At 43.1% G+C, this 22010-nt stretch overlaps 1 protein-coding gene across 1 annotated transcript in view; it reads right to left on the bottom strand.

The window, feature by feature from the left end:
• MPP1 (membrane palmitoylated protein 1) overlaps window positions 1–22010 on the bottom strand; it is an 86781-nt gene that overhangs the window by 38771 nt on the left and 26000 nt on the right. The window contains 4 exon segments of the mRNA XM_029607199.1: window positions 10976–11044; window positions 14585–14670; window positions 16328–16406; window positions 17618–17764. Of these exon segments, the coding sequence (XP_029463059.1) occupies window positions 10976–11044; window positions 14585–14670; window positions 16328–16406; window positions 17618–17764 (381 nt within the window).

The following is a 22010-nucleotide window of genomic DNA, read 5'->3' as shown; positions in this document are numbered from 1 at the left end:
TCGGCCGGCGCAGGCATAACTTCCAAAACAAAGGTACCGGGGGGGGGGGGGGGGCTCCCCGAGGGCTCGGCGCGTGCAATTTGCACTAGTGTGCATCCCCTTGCGCGCGCTGACCCCTGATTTTATAACATGCGTGCGGCTGTGCGTGCATGTTATAAAATCGGGTGTACAGATATGGTTGTTGGGGAGTGTGAGTGTGTGTGTGTGTGTGTGGGGGGGGGGGGGGAGGGTTGGAGAGCTTGTATGCGTGATTAGTCAAGTTATGGTCACAGTTTGTCCTTACTCTTTTTTTCTTAATTGTTAATGGTGCCACACTAAACAATTCTACATGCAGGTAACGCTAAAGAGCACTAAGACACCGGTACTGGGACATGTGTCTTATTTCGAGTTTCAGCACATTTACTTTAATAGAACATACATCTAAAATTTAAGAACATAAGAACATGCCATACTGGGTCAGACCAAGGGTCCATCAAGCCCAGCATCCTGTTACCAACAGTGGCCAATCCAGGCTATAAGTACCTGGCAAGAATCCAACAACTAACTCTATCCCATGCTACTGATGCTAGTAATAGCAGTGGCTATTTTCTAAGTCAACTTAATTAATAGCAGGTAATGGTCTTCTCCTCCAAGAACTTATCCAATCCTTTTTTAAACCCAGCTACACTAACTGCACTAACCACATCCTCTGGCAACAAATTCTAGAGTATAATTTTGTGCGTTGAGTGAAAAAGAACTTTCTCCAATTAGTTTTAAATGTGCCACATGCTAACTTCATGGAGTGCCCCCTAGTCCTTCTATTATCCGAAAGAGTAAACAACCGATTCACATTTACCCATTCTATACCTCTCATGATTTTAAAGACCTCTATCATTTATTTACAGGGAACCAAGATAAAATGAAGAAAGAAAAAAAAAAAACAACCCAGATAAGATAAGAATTGCCATGCTGAGTCAGATCAAGGTCCATCAAGCCCAGCATCCTGTCTCCAACAGTGGCCAATACAGGTCGCAAGTATCTGGCAGATGCCAAAATGTAGATGTAATTCCTGTTACTCACTCCGAGGATAGCAATAGCTTTCTTTAGCCTATCTGGCTAATAATGTATTATGGAATTTTCCTCCAGGAACTTGTCCAAACCCTGCTATGCTAATCACCTTGATCACATCCTTTAGTAACAGATTTGACAGTGTGATAGTGTGCCAAGTGAAAAAGAACTTTCTTCAATTTGTTTTGAATCTGCTGGTGTTTCACAGTATCCCCTTGTTTTAGTATTATTTGAGGCAGTAAATACCCTCCTTATCTTGCGCCCCTCAGCTGTCTCTTTTCCAAGCGGAAGAGCCCTAGCTTATATAGCCTTTCATCATAGGAGAGATGTCCCATCCCCTTTATCATTTTTCTCACCCTTCTATGCACCTTTTCAAGTTCCTCTATGTCTTTCTTAAGATGGGGTGAGCTGAGCTGCACACAATGCTCAAAGCTGTGGTCGCACCATAGCTCAATACAGAAGCAATATGATATTTTCCATTTTATTCTCCATTCTTTTTCAGATGATTCCTAATATTCTATTTACTTTTTTTGATCACTGCTGCACACAGACAATGATTTCAACATATTGTCCAAAAGGACTTCAAGGTCCTATTCCTAGGTACCGAACCCAGTAGCGTGTACGCATAGTTGGGAATACTTTTCTCTATGTGCATCACTTTGTACTTTTCCATATTAAATTTCATCTGCCATTCAGTTGCTCAGCCTCCCAGTCTCACAATGCAATCCACTGTTTTAACAAAAGTTGAATAATTTCGTGTCATCTGCATATTTTATCACCCCACGCATCATTCTTTTTTCCAGATCATTTATGAATATGTTAAACAGCATAATTCCCACCACTGATTCTTGTGGTACTCCACTAACAGTCTTTCTCCATTTGGAAAACTAATCATTGAGTCCTCCCAGTTTCTGGACTTTTAACCAATCACCAGTTCACAACAGAACACTGCCTCCTGTCCCATGACTCTGCAATTTCCTGAGGAATCTCTCATGGAAGAGCTTGTCAAATGCCTTCTGAAAATCCAATTACACAATATCCACTGGCTTGCCTTTATCCACGCGTTTATATACAAAACATTCTGAAAGATTGGTAAGACAAGACCCTCCTTGCTAAAACCACGTTGACTCTTCCCCATTAAGCCATGTCTCTCTATGTGGCCAGTGATTTATTTTCTAGGAATGGCTTCTACCATTCTGCACAGCACCGACATCTATAGTTTCACAGATCAGTTCTGGAGCCCTTTTCAAAAATCGGTGTCACATTGGCCACCTTCCGGTCTTCAGAAGAAAGAAAAAAAAAAAAAAGTATGGGGGGTGAAGGAATACAAATTTTAGATAGATCTTTTGGTATGTGAACAGGAGGCATCGGTGCTTTCATAAGGAAAGCATAGACGTATAACATGTCCCCTTTGCTCTACTACATCGGAGCAAATTGTACTCCTGTGCCATCCAGTGTGGCAGAAGCAGAAGAACAGAGGTGGATGATTATATTGTTTGGTTTTTTTTCCCCCCCCACTTAGGTTTCTGATCTCCAACTGTTTACAGATCTTTTTGCTGGAAGAGCAATTGGTAATGAGAAGGAGCATGGAACTTGAATCTGATTTGGTGACAGCATTAAGCATTGTCCTGTGATTGGTCTCCCCAGTCCTGAGAGTTAGCACTTTTTTTTTTTTTAATGACTATTATTGTAAACGCTTGTTCTAGTCCACATTTGTATGCATAGCATAACATTTTCTTTCACTGTGAAAAGAGCTCTTAGCAGCAGGGATGGGAGCACACTCTCTGGGGTTTAACAACTAGTTACTGTACCTACTGTATGAGCACAGGACTGTGCAAGCTATGAACAGTAGGTGGCACTCTCCATCTACCAAAAGATAGACTGGGCACCTGAAGGTTTGGCCTGCCTGTGCACCTCTGGTTAAGGAGCAGAAACCAGGCTTTCACTGAGAAAAGGGTGCCCTCGAATAAATCTGGCCACTACAAGCCCTGTCTATCACAATTCAATGTCATTAAAGCACAGTTCAACCTCATGGAAAGAGCTGTGCGGTCACATATGTTAGCCTTCTCCATTAGAACACTTCAGTGATGCCGTAAGCTAAGTAAACAAAACGTTTTCATACCAGAACAAGCTGCTCAATTCTGCTTAACTAGAACTACCATCAACAGACTGATGCATTAAGAAATGCATTTTCCTAACTCAAGCACAGCCACCTCTCCTGGGCACCCAATGCTATATTTTAGAGCATAAGGACATACCATACTGGGTCAGACCAAGGGTCCATCAAGCCCAGCATCCTGTTTCCAACAGAGGTCAATCCAGGCTACAAGCACCTGGCAAGTACCCAAACACTAAGAAGAACCCATGCTACTGATGCAATTAATAGCAGTGGCTATTCACTAAGTTAACTTGATTAATAGCAGTTAATGGACTTCTCCTCCAAGAACTTATCCAAACATTTTTTAAACCCAGTTACACTAACCACGTCCTCTGGCAACAAATTCCAGAGCTTTATTTTGCGTTGAGTGAAAAATAATTTTCTCTGATTAGTCTTAAATGTGCCACATGCTAACTTCATGGAGTGCTCCCTAGTCCTTCTATTATCCAAAAGAGAAAATAAACAATTCACATTTCCCAATTCTAGACCTCTCATGATTTTAAACATCTCTATCATATCCCCCCTCAACTGTCTCTTCTCCCAGCTGAACAGCCCTAACCTCTTTAGTATTTCCTCATAGGGGAGCTGTTCCATTCCCTTTATCATTTTGGTCGCCCTTCTCTGAACCTTCTCCATTGCAACTATATCTTTTTTGAGATGCGGCAACCAGAATTTTACACAGTACTCAAGTTGCGATCTCACCATGGAGCGATACAGAGGCACTATGACATCCTCCGTTTTATTCACCATTCCCTTCCTAATATTCTGTTTGCTTTTTTGACTGCTGCAGCACACTGAGCCGACAATTTCAATGTATTATCCACTATGACACCTAGATCTCTTTCTTGGGTGGTAACTCCTAAGACAGAACCTAACATTGTGTAACTATAGCATGGGTTATTTTTCCCTATATGCATCACTTTGCACTTATCCACATTAAATTTCATCTGCCATTCGGATGCCCAATTTTCCAGTCTCACAAGGTCCTCCTGCAATTTATAACAATCCGTTTGTGATTTAACTACTCTGAATAATTTTGTATCATCTGCAAATTTCATTACCTCACTCTTCTTATTCCTTTCCAAATCATTTATAAATATAATGAAAAGTACGGGTCCCAATACAGATCCCTGAGGCACTCCACTGCCCACTCCCTTCCACTGAGAAAATTGTCCATTTAATCCTACTCTGTTTCCTGTCTTTTAGCCAGTTTGTAATCCACGAAAGGACATCACCACCTATCCCATGACTTTTTACTTTTCCTAGAAGCCTCTCATGAGGAACTTTGTCAAATGCCTTCTGAAAATCCAAATACACTACATCTACTGGTTCACCTTTATCCACATGTTTATTAACCCTTTCAAAAAAGTGAAGCAGATTTGTGAGGCAAGACTTGCCTTGGCTAAAGCCATGCTGACTTTGTTCCATTAAACCATGTCTTTCTATATGTTCTGTGATTTTAATCTTTAGAACACTTTCCACTATTTTTCCTGGCACTGAAGTCAGGCTAACTGGTCTGTAGTTTCCTGGATTGGCCCTGGAGCCCTTTTTAAATATTGGGGTTACATTAGCCACCCTCCAGTCTTCAGTACAATGGATGATTTTAATGATAGGTTACACATGTTTACTAATAAATCTGAAACTTCACTTTTGAGTTCCTTTAGAACCCTGGGGTGTATACCATCCAGTCCAGGTGATTTACTACTTTTCAATTTGTCAATCTGGCCTACCACATCTTGGTTCACAGTGACTTGGTTCAGTCCATCTGAATTATTACCTATGAAAACCTTCTCCAGAACAGATATCTTCCCAACATCCTCATTAGTAAACATGGAAGCAAAGAATTAATTTAATTTAGTCTTTCTGCAATGGCCTTATCTTCCCTAAGAGCCCCTTTAACCCCTCGGTCATCTAACAGTCCAACCAACTCCCTCACAGGTTTCTTGCTTCTAAAAACTTTTTAAAATATATCAATTATGAGTTTTTTGCCTCTACGGCCAACTTCATTTCAAATGTTCTCTTTCCCTGTCTTATCAATGTTTTACACTTAACTTGACAATGCTTATGCTTTATCCTATTTTCTTCAGATGGATCCTTCTTCCAATTTTTTAAGGAATTTTTTTTGCTAAAATATCTTTTCACCTCACCTTTTAACCATGCCGGTAATCATTTTGCCTTTCTTCCACCTTTCTTAATGTGTGGAATACATCTGGACTGTGCTTCTAGGATGGGGTTTTTTTTTTGTTTGTTTTTTTTTTTTTTTTTTAACAATGTCCATGCTCTTGCACAATTTTTACCTTTGTAGCTGATCCTTTCAGTTTTTTCTAACTATTTTTCTCATTTTATCAAAGTTTCCCTTTTGAAAGTTTATCACTAGAGCCATGGATTTGCTTACTGTCCCCCTTCCAGTCATTAATTCAAATCTGATCATATTATGATGACTATTGCCAAGCTGCCCCATCACCATATCCTCTCTCAGCAAATCCTGTGCTCCACTGAGAATTAGATCTAAAATTGCTCCCTCTCTCGTTGGTTCCTGAACCAATTGCTCCATAAAACTGTCATTTATTCCATCCAAGAAATTTATTTCTCTAGCATGTCCTGATGTTACATTTGACCAGTCAATATTGGGGTAATTGAAATCTCCCATTATTACTGCACTACCAATTTGGTTAGGTTTCCTAATTTCTCTTAGCGTTTCACTGTCCATCTCACCATCTTGGCCATGTGGACGGTAGTATACTCCTATCACTATACTCTTCCCCAACCCACAAGAGATTTCTACCCATAAAGATTTGATTGTACATTCAGTCTCATGCAGGATCTTTATCCTGTTGGCCTCTATGCCATCCTGGATATACACCACCCTACCTCCCAGATGCTCCTCTCTGTCATTGCAATATAATTTGTACCCTGGTATAGCACTGTCCCATTGGTTATCCTCCTTCACTAGGTCTCTGAGATGCCAATTAAGTCTAATCCATCATTTAACCGGTGTGATATGTATTCTTTAAAGGAATGTCGGTTATATAAAAATTCAAAATAAATAAACAAAATAAATTTATTACTATACATTCTAATTCTCCCATCTTACTTCTTAGACTTCTGGCATTATTTAGCATACAAACATTTCAAAGTATGTTTTTTGTTTGTATTTTCATTCTGCTTTTTAATTGATAGGGATAAACTGGAATATTTTAGCTCAGGTGAGTTTTTAAATTACAGGCACTTGGACTACTTTTCTTATTATTGGAACCTCACTGTTGGGATGCCCTAATTCTAATGCATCATTAGTATCCTTTGAAGATACCTCCCTCCGAACCATGCACTGCTGAGCGACTGTCAGCTTTCTCCTTTGTTCTAGTTTAATAGCTGCTCTCTCTCCTTTTTAAAGGTTAGCGCCAGCAGTCTGGTTCCATCCTGGTTAAGGTGGAGCCCATCCCTTCAGAAGAGATTCCCCCTTCCCCAAAAGGTTCCCCAGTTCCTAACAAAACTGAATCCCTCTTCCTTGCACCATCGTCTCATCCATGCATTGAGACTCCGGAGCTCTGCCTGCCTCTGGGGACCTGCGCGTGGAACAGGGAGCATTTCAGAGAATGCTACCCTGGAGGTTCTGGATTTAAGCTTTTTACCTAAGAGTCTAAATTTGGCTTCTAGAACCTCCCTCCCACATTTTCCTATATCATTGGTGCCCATATGTACCACAACAGCCGGCTCCTCCGCAGCACTGTCTAAAATCCTATTTAGGTGACGCGTGAAGTCCGCCACCTTCGCACCAGGTAGGCATGTTACCAGGTGATCCTCACTCCCACCAGCCACCCAGATATCTACATTCCTAATAATCGAATCACCAACTATGATGGCTGACCTAATCCTTCCCTTCTGGGCAGTAGACCTGGGAGACACTTCCTCGGTGCGAGAGGACAATGCATCACCTGGAGGGCAGGTCCTTGCTACAGGATCCTTTCCTGCTGCACTAGGTTGATGATCTCCAATCATGAGACCTTCTTCCTCCAAGGCAGCACCAGGGCTGCCAGTCTGAAGTTGGGACTTGACTACTATGTCCCTGAAGGTCTCATCTTTATACCTCTCTGTCTGCCTCAGCTCCTCCAGGTCTGCCACTCTAGTTTCCAGAGATTAGACTCGTTCTCTGAGAGCCAGGAGCTCTTTGCATCGCATGCACATGTACAACTTCTCACTGGCGGGTAAAAAATCATACATGTGACACTCGACGCAAAAGTATGGGAAGCCCCCCTCTTGCTGCTGGACTGCTGCCTTCATCTCAAATTTGTTCAGTTCCTAGTTAAGTTGGACTTGTTCAACTTAGGTTGCTATGGGAGTAGGAATGTGTCTAATTAGCGTTCTTTAAATATATTAGTGTATTAACTGTGGGCCGGATTTTAATACCTGCACGCACAAATCTACGCCCAATTTATAACATGCACGCGCAGCTGCGCACGTTATAAAATCCGGGGTCGGCGTGTGCAAGGGGGTGCACACTTGTGCACAGCGGCGGATTCCTGAGGAAGACCGGCCTGGGGATTCGCCGCCCAGGCTGGCCCAGGACACATCACGTAGTCTGCCGAGCGCAGCTCTGTCACGGCCGCGCACGGCAGACCACGTGACTGGAGCGACCGGCCCACCGGGGGATGCCCGATCTCCCGATAGGCCAATCTGCCCCTGCTTGTGCACCTTAAGGGTGCCGAGCCCTAGGGGAGCCCCGATGGTTTTCCCTGTTCCCTCCGAGGCCACTCCAAAATCGGCGCGGCCTCGGAGGGAGCTTTCCTTCCTCCCCCTCACCCTAACCTGCCCCCCAACCTTTATTTTTCAAGTTGCGCCTGCCTCTGAACAGGCGTAGGTTGTGTGCGCCGGCTGAGTGCAGGCGTGCGATCCCCCGGCCTAGAGGCCCTACGGAGGCCTCTGGCCATGCCCACGCTCCGGACTGCCCCCGCCCCTTTTTTCAAGCCCCGGGACATATGCGCGTCCCGGGGCTTGCTCGCATCGCTGGGCCTATGCAAAATAGGCTCGGCGCGCGTAGGGCTTTTAAAATCTGCCCCTGTATGTCTGGTAGTGGCCTGTAGAGGAATGATCAAACTCTCAATAAGGTGTGGGGAATTCATGAAGTGAAGTTAAAAGGCTGGTTTTTTTTTTTGTGTGAAAGTGGCACCTGCCTATAAATTAAAGGAAGAGCTAAGGGTGGGTGGGGAAATACAAAACACACTAACTTCTGTTTATTCGCTGCCATACTGACTATTTAAATAACAAACACACTAAATAATATACCCCAATAATTAACTTCTCCTCAATACTTTTAAAACATTTCCCAAGCGGAACTTACTGATTCCTTTCAGCTGCCAGCAAGGTGATCCTCTCCTCTCAGTGCTAAGGAAGAATTAAGCGTCCCTAGAGCTCAAATGCATCGGGCGCCCAGGAATCGTGGCTGTGTGCCCACAATGGCAATGAGCGCTCAATATGAGCATTCATTTTATCCCACTTCAGGTCGATTTCTGGACACCAAATATACACACACAATAGCAAGGGGCAAAAGCAGGGGGTGGGGGGTGGGGGCAGTCTGCCCCAGGTGCTAACAGGGGAAGGGGTGCCATTGCTGCAGTCTCGCGGCGACGCACAGAAGTAAGGTGCTGGAGGGGTTCCTATTCCCTGCCAGCAAAAGTGAGGCCCTGTAGTGCCACCGGCCTTTCTCCGGAGCTGGCGGCAGATGAGGAGGCCCTGCTCTGCAGCCAGCCGCCAAAGAAGAGGTCTAAAACGTGTGCGAGAGAGCGAGAGATTGGCCCTGTGAGAATGAGCGCCTGTTTATGAGAGGGTGTGTGTGTGTGTGTGTGTGTGTGAGAGTGTGAGAGCTTGCCTGTGCCTGTGTGTGAGAGGGGTTAAAGTTTTTGTGCTCTCCTCCAATCCACAACAATCTCAGGATGACTAGAAATCTAAAGTTCCCAGGTATGGAGAGCGAGAGATTTTTTTTATCCTTATTAGTTTTAATTATTAGATGTGATGTGTCTGTTATTTTGAAACATTTTAGTAGTGTTTGGTATTTCTATTCATCATCTGTTTTAATATGTATAATTTTTTAGTATGGTTTTACTATTCTGATTGATTTATATTTCTTGACTGTATTGTTTTGAGGAATAGTGATGTTCTGCTTTCCCATTATTGCACTCCATACAGAATCTGGCTTGTTGTGGTTTCCAGTTCAGTTTTTGTCTGTATATGTATGTGTGTGTATGTGTGTTCGTGTGTGTGAGAGAGAGAGAGGAAGCATGTATGTGGGTGAGAGACACAGGGAAGTGTGTGTTTATGTGTCTCATATGTCTCAAACACACACACATGCTTCCTCTCTCTCTCACACACACACACACACACACACACACACGCTCTCTTTGTGTGTGTGTGTGTGTGTGTGTGTGTGTGTGTGTGTGTGTGTGTGAGAGAGAGGGAGCATATTGTGTGCATGCATGCATGTCCCTAGTCTACAACTATCTTAGGATTTATTTATTTATTATTTATTTAAAGTCTTTTCTATACCGTCGCTAAGTTATATACCATCGCAAAGGTTTACATGTAGGCACATAAGTAAGTTTGGAGTAAGCATACTATAGTACATTCTAACAGGTGCCATTAAGTTTCAGTTACATTAAATCATAAAAATACACACAAATGTTTAGTGATGTAGGTTCTGGCCAGGTGTACCTAGAAGGTACTTTTACAGGTAAAAAAAAAAAAAAAAAAATCACATTTACTGTGTTATCTTATTACATTCATTGTGTACTCAATTTGTTAAAATTTTGTAATGCACATTTATGAGAATAGTGCTGTGTGCCGGTGCTCTTCTGTTTATTCCAGTGTATTTTCTATTCTCCGGTCTCTTTATAAAAGGCTTGTTTAAAAAGCCATGTCCTTAGACTTCTCTTGAATGTTTTGGGGTCTCTCTGAGGATGGCAGATATGGACAGCTAGAGCTTTTTAAAATCCTTAAATTAATTATTGGATGTTATTTAATGTGTCTGCTGTTTTGAAATATTTATTGATGTTTAGGCAATTTTAAAATTATATATGAGGGGGGAGAGGGGGAGATGCCATAGGAAGAATCCATCCCGGGTGCCAAATACTTTACGGATGCCTCTGGACGAAAGTGACCTGGAGCAGATCTATTATGCATTCAGAAATCTATTTTCAACAAGCCGTTACATTATACCTTTATTCTTAGACACCACAAGCATTAGATGTTTAAGAATAAAGGTAGGAACCACTCAGGACACTTTTTTTTTTTATTTCTCCTGAGCCCTTGACTCACGGATTGATTTAACACCAGCTCTAGGGCTGGAGTTAAATTTGCCACGTTAAAAAGCACGCGTTGGGCACCCAGCGACTTTCTGCTTCGGGGAGTAATAGCCTCATCTACATGGAAGTTACATGGGATGAGCGTTAATCGGCTATGCATTTGTTTGGGAGTGCATTTTGAACTCGCTAATCTCTTTACTGCATCGGGTGCTAGCCTAGTGCCTTCAAAACGCGCGTCCAACAGTGCATAAACCCGTGCGCTAGGCTGAGCCCACTTTATTGCGTGGGCCCCCAAATGTGAAATAGATTTAAAAATAAAAAATAAAAAATAAAAAAATTGAGGGAGCTTGACTAAAGAAAAAATAAGTGCGCATTGGAAATAGCTTTTCCCTAATCCAAACTTCGAAGATTTTTAGATGGGCTTTCTAGCACTGCATTGTAGGAGCTAAAGTTGTTTAATGTGAAAGGTTCAAACCTGTAAAGGAGGCAGACGGCTTTGCTGGTTAGGGACAACCTTTAACGAGACAGTTCCTTTCGTTTCTTTCTGCAAAATAAATGACGAGAAAAGAAAGAAACCTGAGGCTTGGAACTCTGAAACAAAACAAGTAATACATTTTCATGCTGTTGGATCTTTCCTTAAGACACTTGTACTTGTTGCTGATTCTTAGAATGACAAAGAAGTGTGACTTGATACTCTCTCTGATGCACAATTGCTGAATATTATAAAACCTGCAAACCACTTTTTCTAGAGACGACAGGTAACAGCAGCATGCACTGGGGCAGACGTTCAACAACCAAGCCTTATCCTAAAGCTGCAGAGGGCTACAGATTCCTACTCAGCCTGAGCTGCAGACTGAAGAGACAAGAGCAGTTCTGCCTGGGAAAAAGGCATGCAGTTCAATTCTTCTCTCTTCCTCTGGAAGAGACACACCATCCAAAAAAAATGTCCCTCTATCGCTGCATCACAGGAGGGAATAGCACCACTTTTAGACACAAACACACTCAGTTTTCATACATCTGGCGCAGTGAACTCTTAACTCGAACATTAATGACCTGCAAAAAAGTTTAGTAATCGCCACGTAGAAACTTCCCCTGCACTTACAGAGGGAAAAAGTTGTGTTGGGCATTTTAAGCTGGTTTTCTCTCTGGGTGTATAGGGGAGTTTTGTCCTTAATGAGTGTAGTATATTAAGCAAAGCTAATGCTACTGCGGTGGTGCTTAACCCAGTATGTAGATCTCCTTTAGTCAGTCAGTTTTCAAGACATTCATAATTAATATTTATGATATATATGTTTGCATTTATCAGCCTGGTTCTTATATCCAATGTAGATAGATATATCCCATACATAGTTCCTGTGGATATTCTGAAAAATCAGATGGGCTAGGGAGCCCCTATGCTATCCTATTCCCATCACAACGCTCGTATCTTTTGGGGATAATTTTCTAAGGGCCCACATAGGAGTCAATAATTAAAGCTAACTTGCAAGTTATCTAGCTAAATGGCAACTTTATGAACAGGAGGCCATGTACCCGGTTAGATTTTAGCTGGATAAATCATTATCCGGATAAAATCTGGCTGGATAAAAGAAAGAGGCATACCAGGGCAGTCACCCGGCTAATGAAGCTGATTTTCAGCTGCATCCAGCTAGGTTAGCTGGCTAACTTCAGACCTGCCTCAGAGCAGATGGAAAGTTATCCGGCCTTGTGTGGCTGGATAATTTGCCACTTCACCAGAGATCTTTCAAAGCTATCCGGCTGAGTGGCACTGTTTTGGGTAAAACCAGTAAAGAGTGGGGCCTGCAGCCCGATTCCCCCCCCACCACCAATATGTTATGTGTGGGGATCCCCTGGCCGCCCGTGAGATGGCCCTAGATGGGAGAACAGTCCACTCTCTGGAGCACCTCCCTCTCTCAGGCTCTCTGTGATGGATTGCTCTCCACCTATTTTGGGGGGGGGGGCCTAGGAGCCGAAGTAGTGTGGTCAGTTTAGTTGGCGTTACGACGAGTCAGCAGCTGCTTTTTTTTTTTTTGCTCCTGAGTTGTGGTTTGGGTTGGGAGTTGCTCAGTCCCAGTGCACCCCTCGCCTGGCTATTCTTTCCTTGAGGTAGAAAGGAATTTAGCAAGAAGTTTCTGGTTCAGCTCGGGTGAATCTTGTTCCTGCTGGTGAGGCATCCCCCGTAACCAAAGGACAAGAGGGAGAAGACCTGGTTTATACCTTTCCCCCGTCTGTGAGAGGGCTACAGTGACCCTTCACCCAGTGGTGAAGCTTTGGATTTTGTGAAAAGTTGCATTTTTAGTGAGGAGGTTTGTGGCTGGGCTGTAGAAGCCCTGCTGGTATCCAGGAAAGAACCTTTCCCCCTCCCCTAAGAGGCCCAACTTCAGAAGGCGTTCACATCTGATTGGAGACCCCAACCAGCTCTCCACCCTAAGAAATCCAGGACACAAGCTGGGGCTCCGCTGGACTGCAGGTATGAGATTTTGGGGGTGCCCTCAATAGGTCTCCCTTCCCTGCTGCGACATTTGCCCCTGCAGAATACTAAGGGCGGTGAGCTGTCTCCAGAGAGAAGCGAACAGGACTCCCGCACAAGAAAGAGAGAAAGAGCGAGTTTCCCCATGTATGACCCAGATGGACCACAGATGTGAAGCAATACAAGTAACACATTGATTGGACATTTATTTTAATTCTACTAAATCAAAGGAAGTTTTTGGGAATGCCCCCACTTTGTGTCCTGCCTGTTCCTGAAGTACAAATACCAAGAAAAGGGACCTCGGGGAGGATTCCAGTTCACAGTCTTGGCGTTACAGATTAATTAGACTTTTCCCTCACAGAAAGAATCCACAACTCGGGGCTTGATAAAATCAGGGAGGTGACGAAAGAAAGCAAGCCCCAAAAAGAAATTACTGTGTGCGCCCCTTGGAACAATTAACTCCCTGAAAAGAAGGGGTTACATAAGAAACGGTCCTGCTGGGCCATGCACCACCTAAACCCAACTAATGCACATCAGGAAGGGCGTTCGGCTGCCCTTCTCCCCCTCATGCAATGCGCGAAGGTGCCCTCTCCTCCAGTGCTACAGCTGGCAGCTTACGTTTCCAGCAATGCTAAAAGTGCCGGGCCCGAGTCACGGTAGCAGCGCGCCATGATGTGGCCTGAAGATTTACATTTTTAAGGGACCAGGAAGGCGGGAAGGGATGGGGGGAAAGGAGCGGAGAGGTACCGTGGTACATTATATGAGGAACCGGGGAGGGGTGGCCGACAAGCGGATCCCAGCTCGGGGGTTTGTTTATTTTTTTGGTGTGTGTTTGGAGGGTTGGGGGAATGAGGGGTGCTTTGCCCGGCAAGGCCTTATCCTACGTATTTGGGGCGGGGGGGATGGGGTGAGATTGGGCCGCAAGTGTGCTCTGTACTTTTCTTTTCCTCTTCCAATATCCAGTTAAGTGGCAAGTTATCCAGCCACAGAAGGCCGGATAACTTCAGGCCTAGCCGGCTGTCTTCAAAACAGAGCCAGTTAGGTTTACAATGAATCTGGCTAAGGTTAGCTGGATAACTTTAATCATGTATATTCAGTGAGACATTTATCCCATAGAATAGCCGGCTGCCTTACCGAATATTACCCACCACAGATTTTAAGGCAATTACCAACATATGCGCATCCTTTCCCTTTGAAAAGTATCCACCTGCACACAGTTATGCCTGTTAATATTTGTGCGTAGGTTTGTCAGGAAAATTTACACAAACACACTTTTGAAAATACAAAAAGTGTGCGCATTAAGTGCAAAGCCCACTCCATCCCCACACCTATGGGCGCCTCTGCTTGCACCCACTCACTTTCTGTGCGTTAAGTTTCATTTAGTTTGATTTACTGGCCCTTTGTGCGTAAATTCACTCGCATGGCGAGCTGTGATTAAAGCATTGTTTTGCCCATGGAAATGGCTTTTAAGTAGGCCCTCTTTACGTGGAATCTGTCTGGTCACCGTGTGGAAGGAGAGCTGGATCACAACGCTGCATCGGCTAACTGGGAGCTCCACGCTCAGCAGGATTGCAGCAGGTCATCTTGTCTAAGGCACTGATGACCCAATGCACTTACCATCATCTTCTGGAGCTGGTCTACTGTATGGTTGGCCACATTTGTACCGTTGATTTCCAGGATTTCATCTCCCACGTGTAGGGAGCCTGTAAGCAGAGAAATGACGCTTTCAGAGGGAAGTCCAGCAAGCTCACTTCACTGGCATAACTTAGAGCACCATGGGTCAGGGTTTCTGAACTGACAAAGACAGACAGAGATGGGGCTCGGCAACCGGTCAACAGAGCCATCGCATCAATGCTATCTCACTAAATATCATGTAAACTGATGTGATACCCTTGGGTGAATATCGGTATATAAAAACAAATAAAATAAATAAACAAATAAAATAAATAAATAAAATGAGTTTGAAATATCAACGCTACCTTTATCTACATACCTAAAACTCATAGCTAAAACAAACTGAATGGCTGATTATATTTGGGTTTAAATTTTTTTTTATAAGAAAGACAATTCCCTGTGAACTTTTACATGTCCTAATGGATGAAAAACCGCGGAGAAGCCAGATCTCAACTCCTCACAGAGGCAAAGAACAGAGCATATTGGACAAAAAGAAAAAGCTGTTACAAAGTCTGGCCCACTTGAGTGAAACATGGAGGTTCATATTCAAAAGCCATTTAGACGGAGAACTCAAATGTTCTGCCTAAATGGCAAACTTGGCATATTCAGACACTTATCCGGCTATAATTTAGCTGGGTAAAAAAGGGGAGTTCTGGAAACGTTCCAGGGAGGGGTTAAGTCATCCAGCTAACTTAGCCAAATATCTTATCCGCTAGGTTATCTGGATAACTTTAGACTTGCTTCAGAGCAGTTCTAAGAAGTTAGCTGGCCTCGAGCGGCAGGATAATTTGAGACTTAACCGGCTTTATTCAAAAGAATAGTCAGTTAAATGGTGATCCTGTAAAAAAAAAAACCCAGAACAAAACCTTGTGGGCCTAGAGGCCCTAAGCAATCCCCCTCCTCCCTCTCACCCGAGCATCAAAGTTCCCAAAGCATCCCACCTCAATTTTAAACCAATAACAGGGCCCAGCGTTGGTGTCAGTCTCTCCCCCGCTCCTGTTCCTGGTGTCAGTCTATTAAAATAAATGATTCAGGGCCTTCCCCTCCTGTCCCATAACCCTCTTAAATGTAAGTTTTTCTTCAGCCCGCATCACAGTAGCATCTTACTGCGACCTGGGCCCAGCGCTTCTCCCTTTGCTAGGCTGGAAGGGCAGGCTTCCGGCACACTGCTTCTAGGAGCTTCACTGGTAGCAGATGCTTCCATCATAATGGCCTAGCAACAGGAGAAGCGCTCAGCCCGGCCTGCGACAGGACGCTACCATGAAGATAATCCTACATTTAAGGCGGGAGGGAAAGGGTTGGGATTCTGAAGTGCATTTATTTCAGTAGACTGGCACCGGGGGCGGGTGAGAGACCAGCACCAACATCAGGCCCTATTGTTAGTTTAAAATTGAGATGAGGGTGTTTTTGGTAAGGGGTGGCTGGGCCAAACCTATGTTTCTCGGATGGGAGGAAGGAGGGGGAATGTTTAGGGCCTGTAGGCCCACAAGCTTTTTTTTTTTTTTTTTAAAAACAGGACCGCCACTATATTCTTTTGCATATAGTCAGTTAAGTCTAAATTTAGTCGGCTAACCAGCCAGTTATGTGTAAAGTTATCCAGCTATGGACCTCATGAATAGCAACTGAATAGATGAAAGACTATATGGGACTCCAGGTGTGGATTCAGAGCAATTCCCTGACAATTACCTTGTCTATGAATCATGCCTCCGTGCAGAATCCTACCCACGATGCAGCTCTGCTTCTCGTTCAACTTCAGAGTGATTCCCTGGAAGACAGAGGAATGCTCAGACTGCTTCAGTCCCCTATAAGCTGGTATACCTTTGTTCAGCAAACAGGTTTGCCTAGGCAGTCAGCACAGCCAACAATAGCTTCTAATCACTTTCTGCAGGACACAGAGCAGTGCTCTGTACGCACACAAAACCCATAAATAAAGCACCGGGCCATAGCTTCCCACATACGCACAAACCAACCACCAATGTCTTCATTCCTATGTACACCTTCTCATTCAGCTGTGCTCTTTGGTGAGCACATTTATTAAATGGGACCTTGTGGCATCCTTGGTTAGGTTGAGAGAAGACCCAAGGTTTACAGACTCAAACCTTCTAACAGCTACTTCTGTGTAATAATAATGAATGTAGTACTATTAAATCAATTTACTTATTGACTGGACAAAAATCTTTGGTGCACTCCTGTCCCCCATTTACCATTCGCTCCTGAAGACTTGTGCGTTAGCAGAAAATCTCTTCTTTTGTGGGGGGGGGGGGGGGGGGGGGGGGGGGCTATGGAGGTTGGAGGAAGAAAAGGAAGGACTGCTGCATCCTCCCACTCAAATGTTAAAAGAAATATAGCGTATGCCCTACAAACTCCCACATAACTCTGTCTGCAATCTCCTTGCCTTGTTACTGATTCAGTCCCCAATGCAGCTGGGTAGGGCTGTTGATCTCACAAACACTGCCTTCGTAATGAAGGGTCATTACTTCAGACATTGGATTGTGACATTTTTGAATGAATCCAGCAGGAGAAAAAGGAAAAAAAAAAATAATGGTGGAATTACTCAGTGAGTCTTCAGCGCGATTCCCAAAAAGTACCCGTTGCTGTTGCACTACCTGGTTTGGAGGGATGCGAGAGATTGGCCACATTACGGAAAGCACACTGCAACGTGTACAGGTCATTGCTTTCGGTGACGCTGAAAGTGAGGGGGGAGGGGGGGGGGGTAACAGTTGATATACTGCAGCAAAGCAGTATAAATCTCCACGTCCACCAGATTACAGACTGTCCCTGTAAATTGAGAGCCCCATGACTTATACGGAAGCCAGGGCACTGCGATTAAACTGCTGCTGCACTACATTACCGCCAAATACATCACCACAGCGCTCCATCTGGGGCCAGAGCGCTCCTGCGCTCCCACCATTACTGTTTCTGTGCATGGAGCGCGTCATCAACCCAATCAGAAGCCCCAAACTCTCAGGAGCTCACCATTGGTTCTTCTGTGACCCTCTCAAACTGGACAAACCGCATTTTCCGGATCTCTCTTCCATTCATGTGCTTCGGACTGCCCGGCACGGCAGACCCATTGGTGTAAAAGTCCTCCTTCATGAGAGCTGGTGACTGTGTAACAGCAGCCTGTCAATTCAACATGGAAGGAGATGAGGAAGGGCAGGATGAACAAACACTAATGCATTTCTTTTTTTTTTTTTTTTATCTTGAGGTAATTTGTTAAATTAAAAAAATCGGCCATATAACAGGCCCTGAGACTCCAAATTCAGCACCATCATCGGCATTATTATGCTCTCACATCGCTTTGCTCAGCAGCCTCGTGAAGGAGCTCTCAGATCCAAATTCAAGAAACTGTATCGGCACGACAGCTTGCAGTGGGTTGCTACAGTATTACACAGAGGAGGCAATATTCAAACTGGCCGCATCTCTGCAAACCCCGCAGGCAGTTTTTATGGCAAAGTTTGCCAGAATATCAAAGCAAAACTATGTGAGTAATTTTCATTTGATTATTACCCCATGAAAAACCATCTGCACAAATCTGGGCCTGCTTTCTACGCAAATTACTTTAAAACAAAACTATAAATGATGTTTTGATGATTAGGGTAAAGGTAATTTCCTCCCTCCAGCCAGCCCTGCCCCAGGAATGCCTCCAAAACCCAGTGAGTAGAAGTACACAGGTACAGAGAAGGGCAACCAAAATGATAAAGGGGATGCAACAGCTCACCTATGAGGAAAGACTAAAGAGGTTAGGGCTGTTCAGCTTGGAGAAGAGACGACTGAGGGGGGATATGATAGAGGTGTTTAAAGTCATGAGAGGTCTTGAACGAGTAGATGTGAATCAGTTATTTACACTTTTGGATAATAGAAGGACCAGGAGACACTCCATGAAGTTAGCAAGTAGCACATTTAAGACTAATCGGAGAAAGTTCTTTTTCAGTCAACACACAATTGAGCTCTGGAATTTGTAGCCAGAAGATGTGGTTAGTGCAGCTTGGTTTAAAAAAAGGTTTGGATAGTTTCTTTGAGGAGAGGTCCATTGACTGCTATTGATCGGGTTGAATTGAGGAACAGCCACTGCTATTACTGGCATCAGTAGCATGGGATCTACTTAGTGTTTGGGTACTTGCCAGGTACTTCTAGCCTGGATTGGCCACTGTTGGAAACAGGATGCTGGGCTTGATGGACCCTTGGTCAGACCCAGCATGACAATTTCTTATGTTCTTACATGTGTTGTTGACATATGCGCACACTTTTACCTAAGTAGAGGATGGGCAATAATCAAAAAACCCATTTCCACGGCTACAATAGCGTTTCATCCATGGGAAGGGCTTTCATATTGCCTTCAGAGTGATTACAAAGAAAGTAGGAGGTCAAGTGATGTGATGTGAGAAGGAGGACGTGACTTCTCTTTGCTCCAGGGCCCCACTCCTCAACAGCAGAGATAAACGCAGTTAAAACTGCTCTCTCAGCAACTATTCCTATGTTAGCAAAATGGAGGGTGGGATTTCATTTTTATAGCTTCTATAAGGACAGAGTGGGAAAGTTAATCAATTCTAATACTGATATTTGCAAGATATTTCACCATTAATATTTGGAGCTATATATAGCTCAAAACAGTGATTTTGATAAAATGGGGAAATATTTTCATCTCTCAAATTGCCTGCCTTAACTACAGATAAGAAACAGGAACTTAATAATCGGATTGGGTTACAAGAAATCCAACTGGTAATGTAGCAGATGCAATTAATGAAAGCTCCAGGGCCAGATGGCTTTCCAGCAGAATTTTATAAAATTCTGGAGCTTCAAATTTCTTTGCCAATCAGTAAGATGATCGAGGCCTTAATAGCCATGGGCCATTTTCTTTTCGCTCCTAAGCAGACTTTATGGTCCTATTGAAGCCAGGTAAGGACTCAGCTTCACTGGATTCATATCGGCCAATTTGTTTTATAAATTTCGATATGAAACTGTTGGCGAAACTATTAGCATATTGATTGGCGAAATTTCTCCCAGATAATATTCAAGATAATCAGATATGGTGATTTTTGACAAAACCTATTTCACTAAACTGACGAAGGGTAGTGACATCTATGGAGGCTGTTCCAACGAGGCCAAATTGCATCTCTTGGCTGCATCAAAAACTGAGTAAAAGGCTTTTTATAAAGTTAGTTGGGCATTCATGTTTGAAACATTAAAGCTTTATGGATATGCGATATGGCTTCTGTTCAAAGATCCTAAGGCTGCAATTTGGGTGAATAACACACGTTTGGAAGTTCTGGAGATACGAGGGATACGAGGCAAGGGTGCCCTTTGTCCCCTTTGCTGTTTAATTTTATCTCTTCAGCCTCTTTTAGAAATGATACGTAATCGCCCCAAGAGAATTCCAGTAACTATACCCGATGGGTCAATATTAAAAGTAGCAGCTTTTGCTGATGACATCTTAATACATATAAAGAATCCTAAATTTTCATTACAGGTCTTTATTAGAGGAATTTAAAGCTTATGGAGATATAGCAGGGCTAACTCTAAATCTAGACAAGTCAGAGGCCCATTCCATGTGTAAGGAAGTTACCAGATTGTAGGGTCCAGAGATTTCCAAAGCGATAGGCATTGGATTCAATTAAATATTTGGGGATTCAATTACCAAATGACCCAGCTAAAATACAAAAGAAGAATTATAAATTGATTTATGACTCAACTAAGAAAATCCTACAAAGATGGACGGATCTTCCCTTGTCTTTGGCTGGTCGCATAAATGTTTCAAATGACAGTTTTTCCCAAATGGCTGTATATATTTCAAACACTTCCCATACTTCTTACTACTGGGGACTTATGAGGGCTTGAAACTAATTTGCCAGTTTTTGTGGTGACAGAAAAGACCGAGGATAGCGTTAAGTATTTTAATGCGAAAATGGCATGAGGGAGAGATGGGCTTGGCTAACTTGAGATATAATAATCTGGTGAGCAATATCAGAAATGTAGGCAATTGGATAATGGGAACATTTTATTTTACTCCTAGACAGATGGAACAAGACATGGTTAAGCCTTTGGACCTTCGGTTTGTCTTACATTATATCCAAGAGTTTACCGGCACATCTTCAAGAAAACATGCTGATCCTACTGATACTAAAAACATGGTAGTGTTAAAATGCAATTGAATTATAAAATTTCACAGCAATAAGAATTTTTTGGATATCAGCCTTTGGTCTTTTCTTCATGGGCTGTTAAAGGTCTTCAAGTTATTTCCCCAGTGTATGACCAAAGATGCCCAGTCGCTCTCATTTCAGAAACTTAAGAGTCAATTTGACTTAGATAATAGGCATTTTTACAGGTTAGACATTACATAAATTCTTGGGGGATGCAAGAGTTACATCATAGCAAGAGGGCCTTGCTCACAGATATTTTTGATGTGGAAGATCGGCAAGGCATACTATTACTTTTTTCAAAAATGTTTTGAAAGATTTAGATACTTCATTTAAACATATCACAAAGGGAGGGATGGGAAAGAGAATTGGCTATTGAACTGACTCCACATCAAATTCTTCAATCTTTTTCGAGAATCAAACAAGACACAAGTAGTACGGTGTTTCGGGAAACAATACAAATTTCTGGTGAGATACCACACCTCTCAGAAACAAGCATTCAAATTGATTTGACATCTGTGGTTCCTTTTGAGAGTCATGAATAATTCCATCCATATTAGTTTGCCATCATTTTTGGACACATTTTACTGGATTGTACAATGGTGCATTTGAGAAGGCACTTCCCATCCCACCACTGAAATGGGGATAAGGAAAGTAAACAAGACACATTACTCTTGGTTAAGTATTAGCCCATGAACATTACTACTCCATTAGATCCTAATAACAGGATCGACTAAAAATCAAAAGGTCAATGAACATTCTTCATTCATTGTTTTGTTGTTAAATCACTTAATATGTTAATAAATGCAATGCAAATATCCACAATTAAAAGTGGATGTGGCAGTTCTGAAATCACCTCAGATCAGAATGTTATATGTGCATAAACAAGTTATCAATAAAGTTCCTTCTTCAGGAGCATCCTCAGATCAGGACATTCAGGATGACTGCACCTATAATTGATAGTGTTCTCCTGACCGGAGAACTCCAACAAACTCCAGGGCACTACCTGCTGGATAAACCCAGGCTACTGATGATTGGCTTAAGCAGCTGTCTTTTGCCATCACCTCTTCCAGAACACCAGGCTATGGATAGGCTAAGGGATCTGGGACCTTCTCTGCCTCAGAAAAATAGAGCAATACACTTTCAAAGTGAGGAAATACAGTTGGCTTTGCTTTGGCCAGGAAATCCTTTATAATTGGACAACAGTAGGAATATATGGTATTTCCGCTATG

This window comes from Rhinatrema bivittatum, chromosome 6 (assembly GCF_901001135.1).
Source record: "Rhinatrema bivittatum chromosome 6, aRhiBiv1.1, whole genome shotgun sequence".
NCBI classification, from domain to species: Eukaryota; Metazoa; Chordata; class Amphibia; order Gymnophiona; family Rhinatrematidae; genus Rhinatrema; species Rhinatrema bivittatum.
Note: the sequence above shows the minus strand (reverse complement) of the source record. Positions and strands in the feature narration are given on the sequence as shown.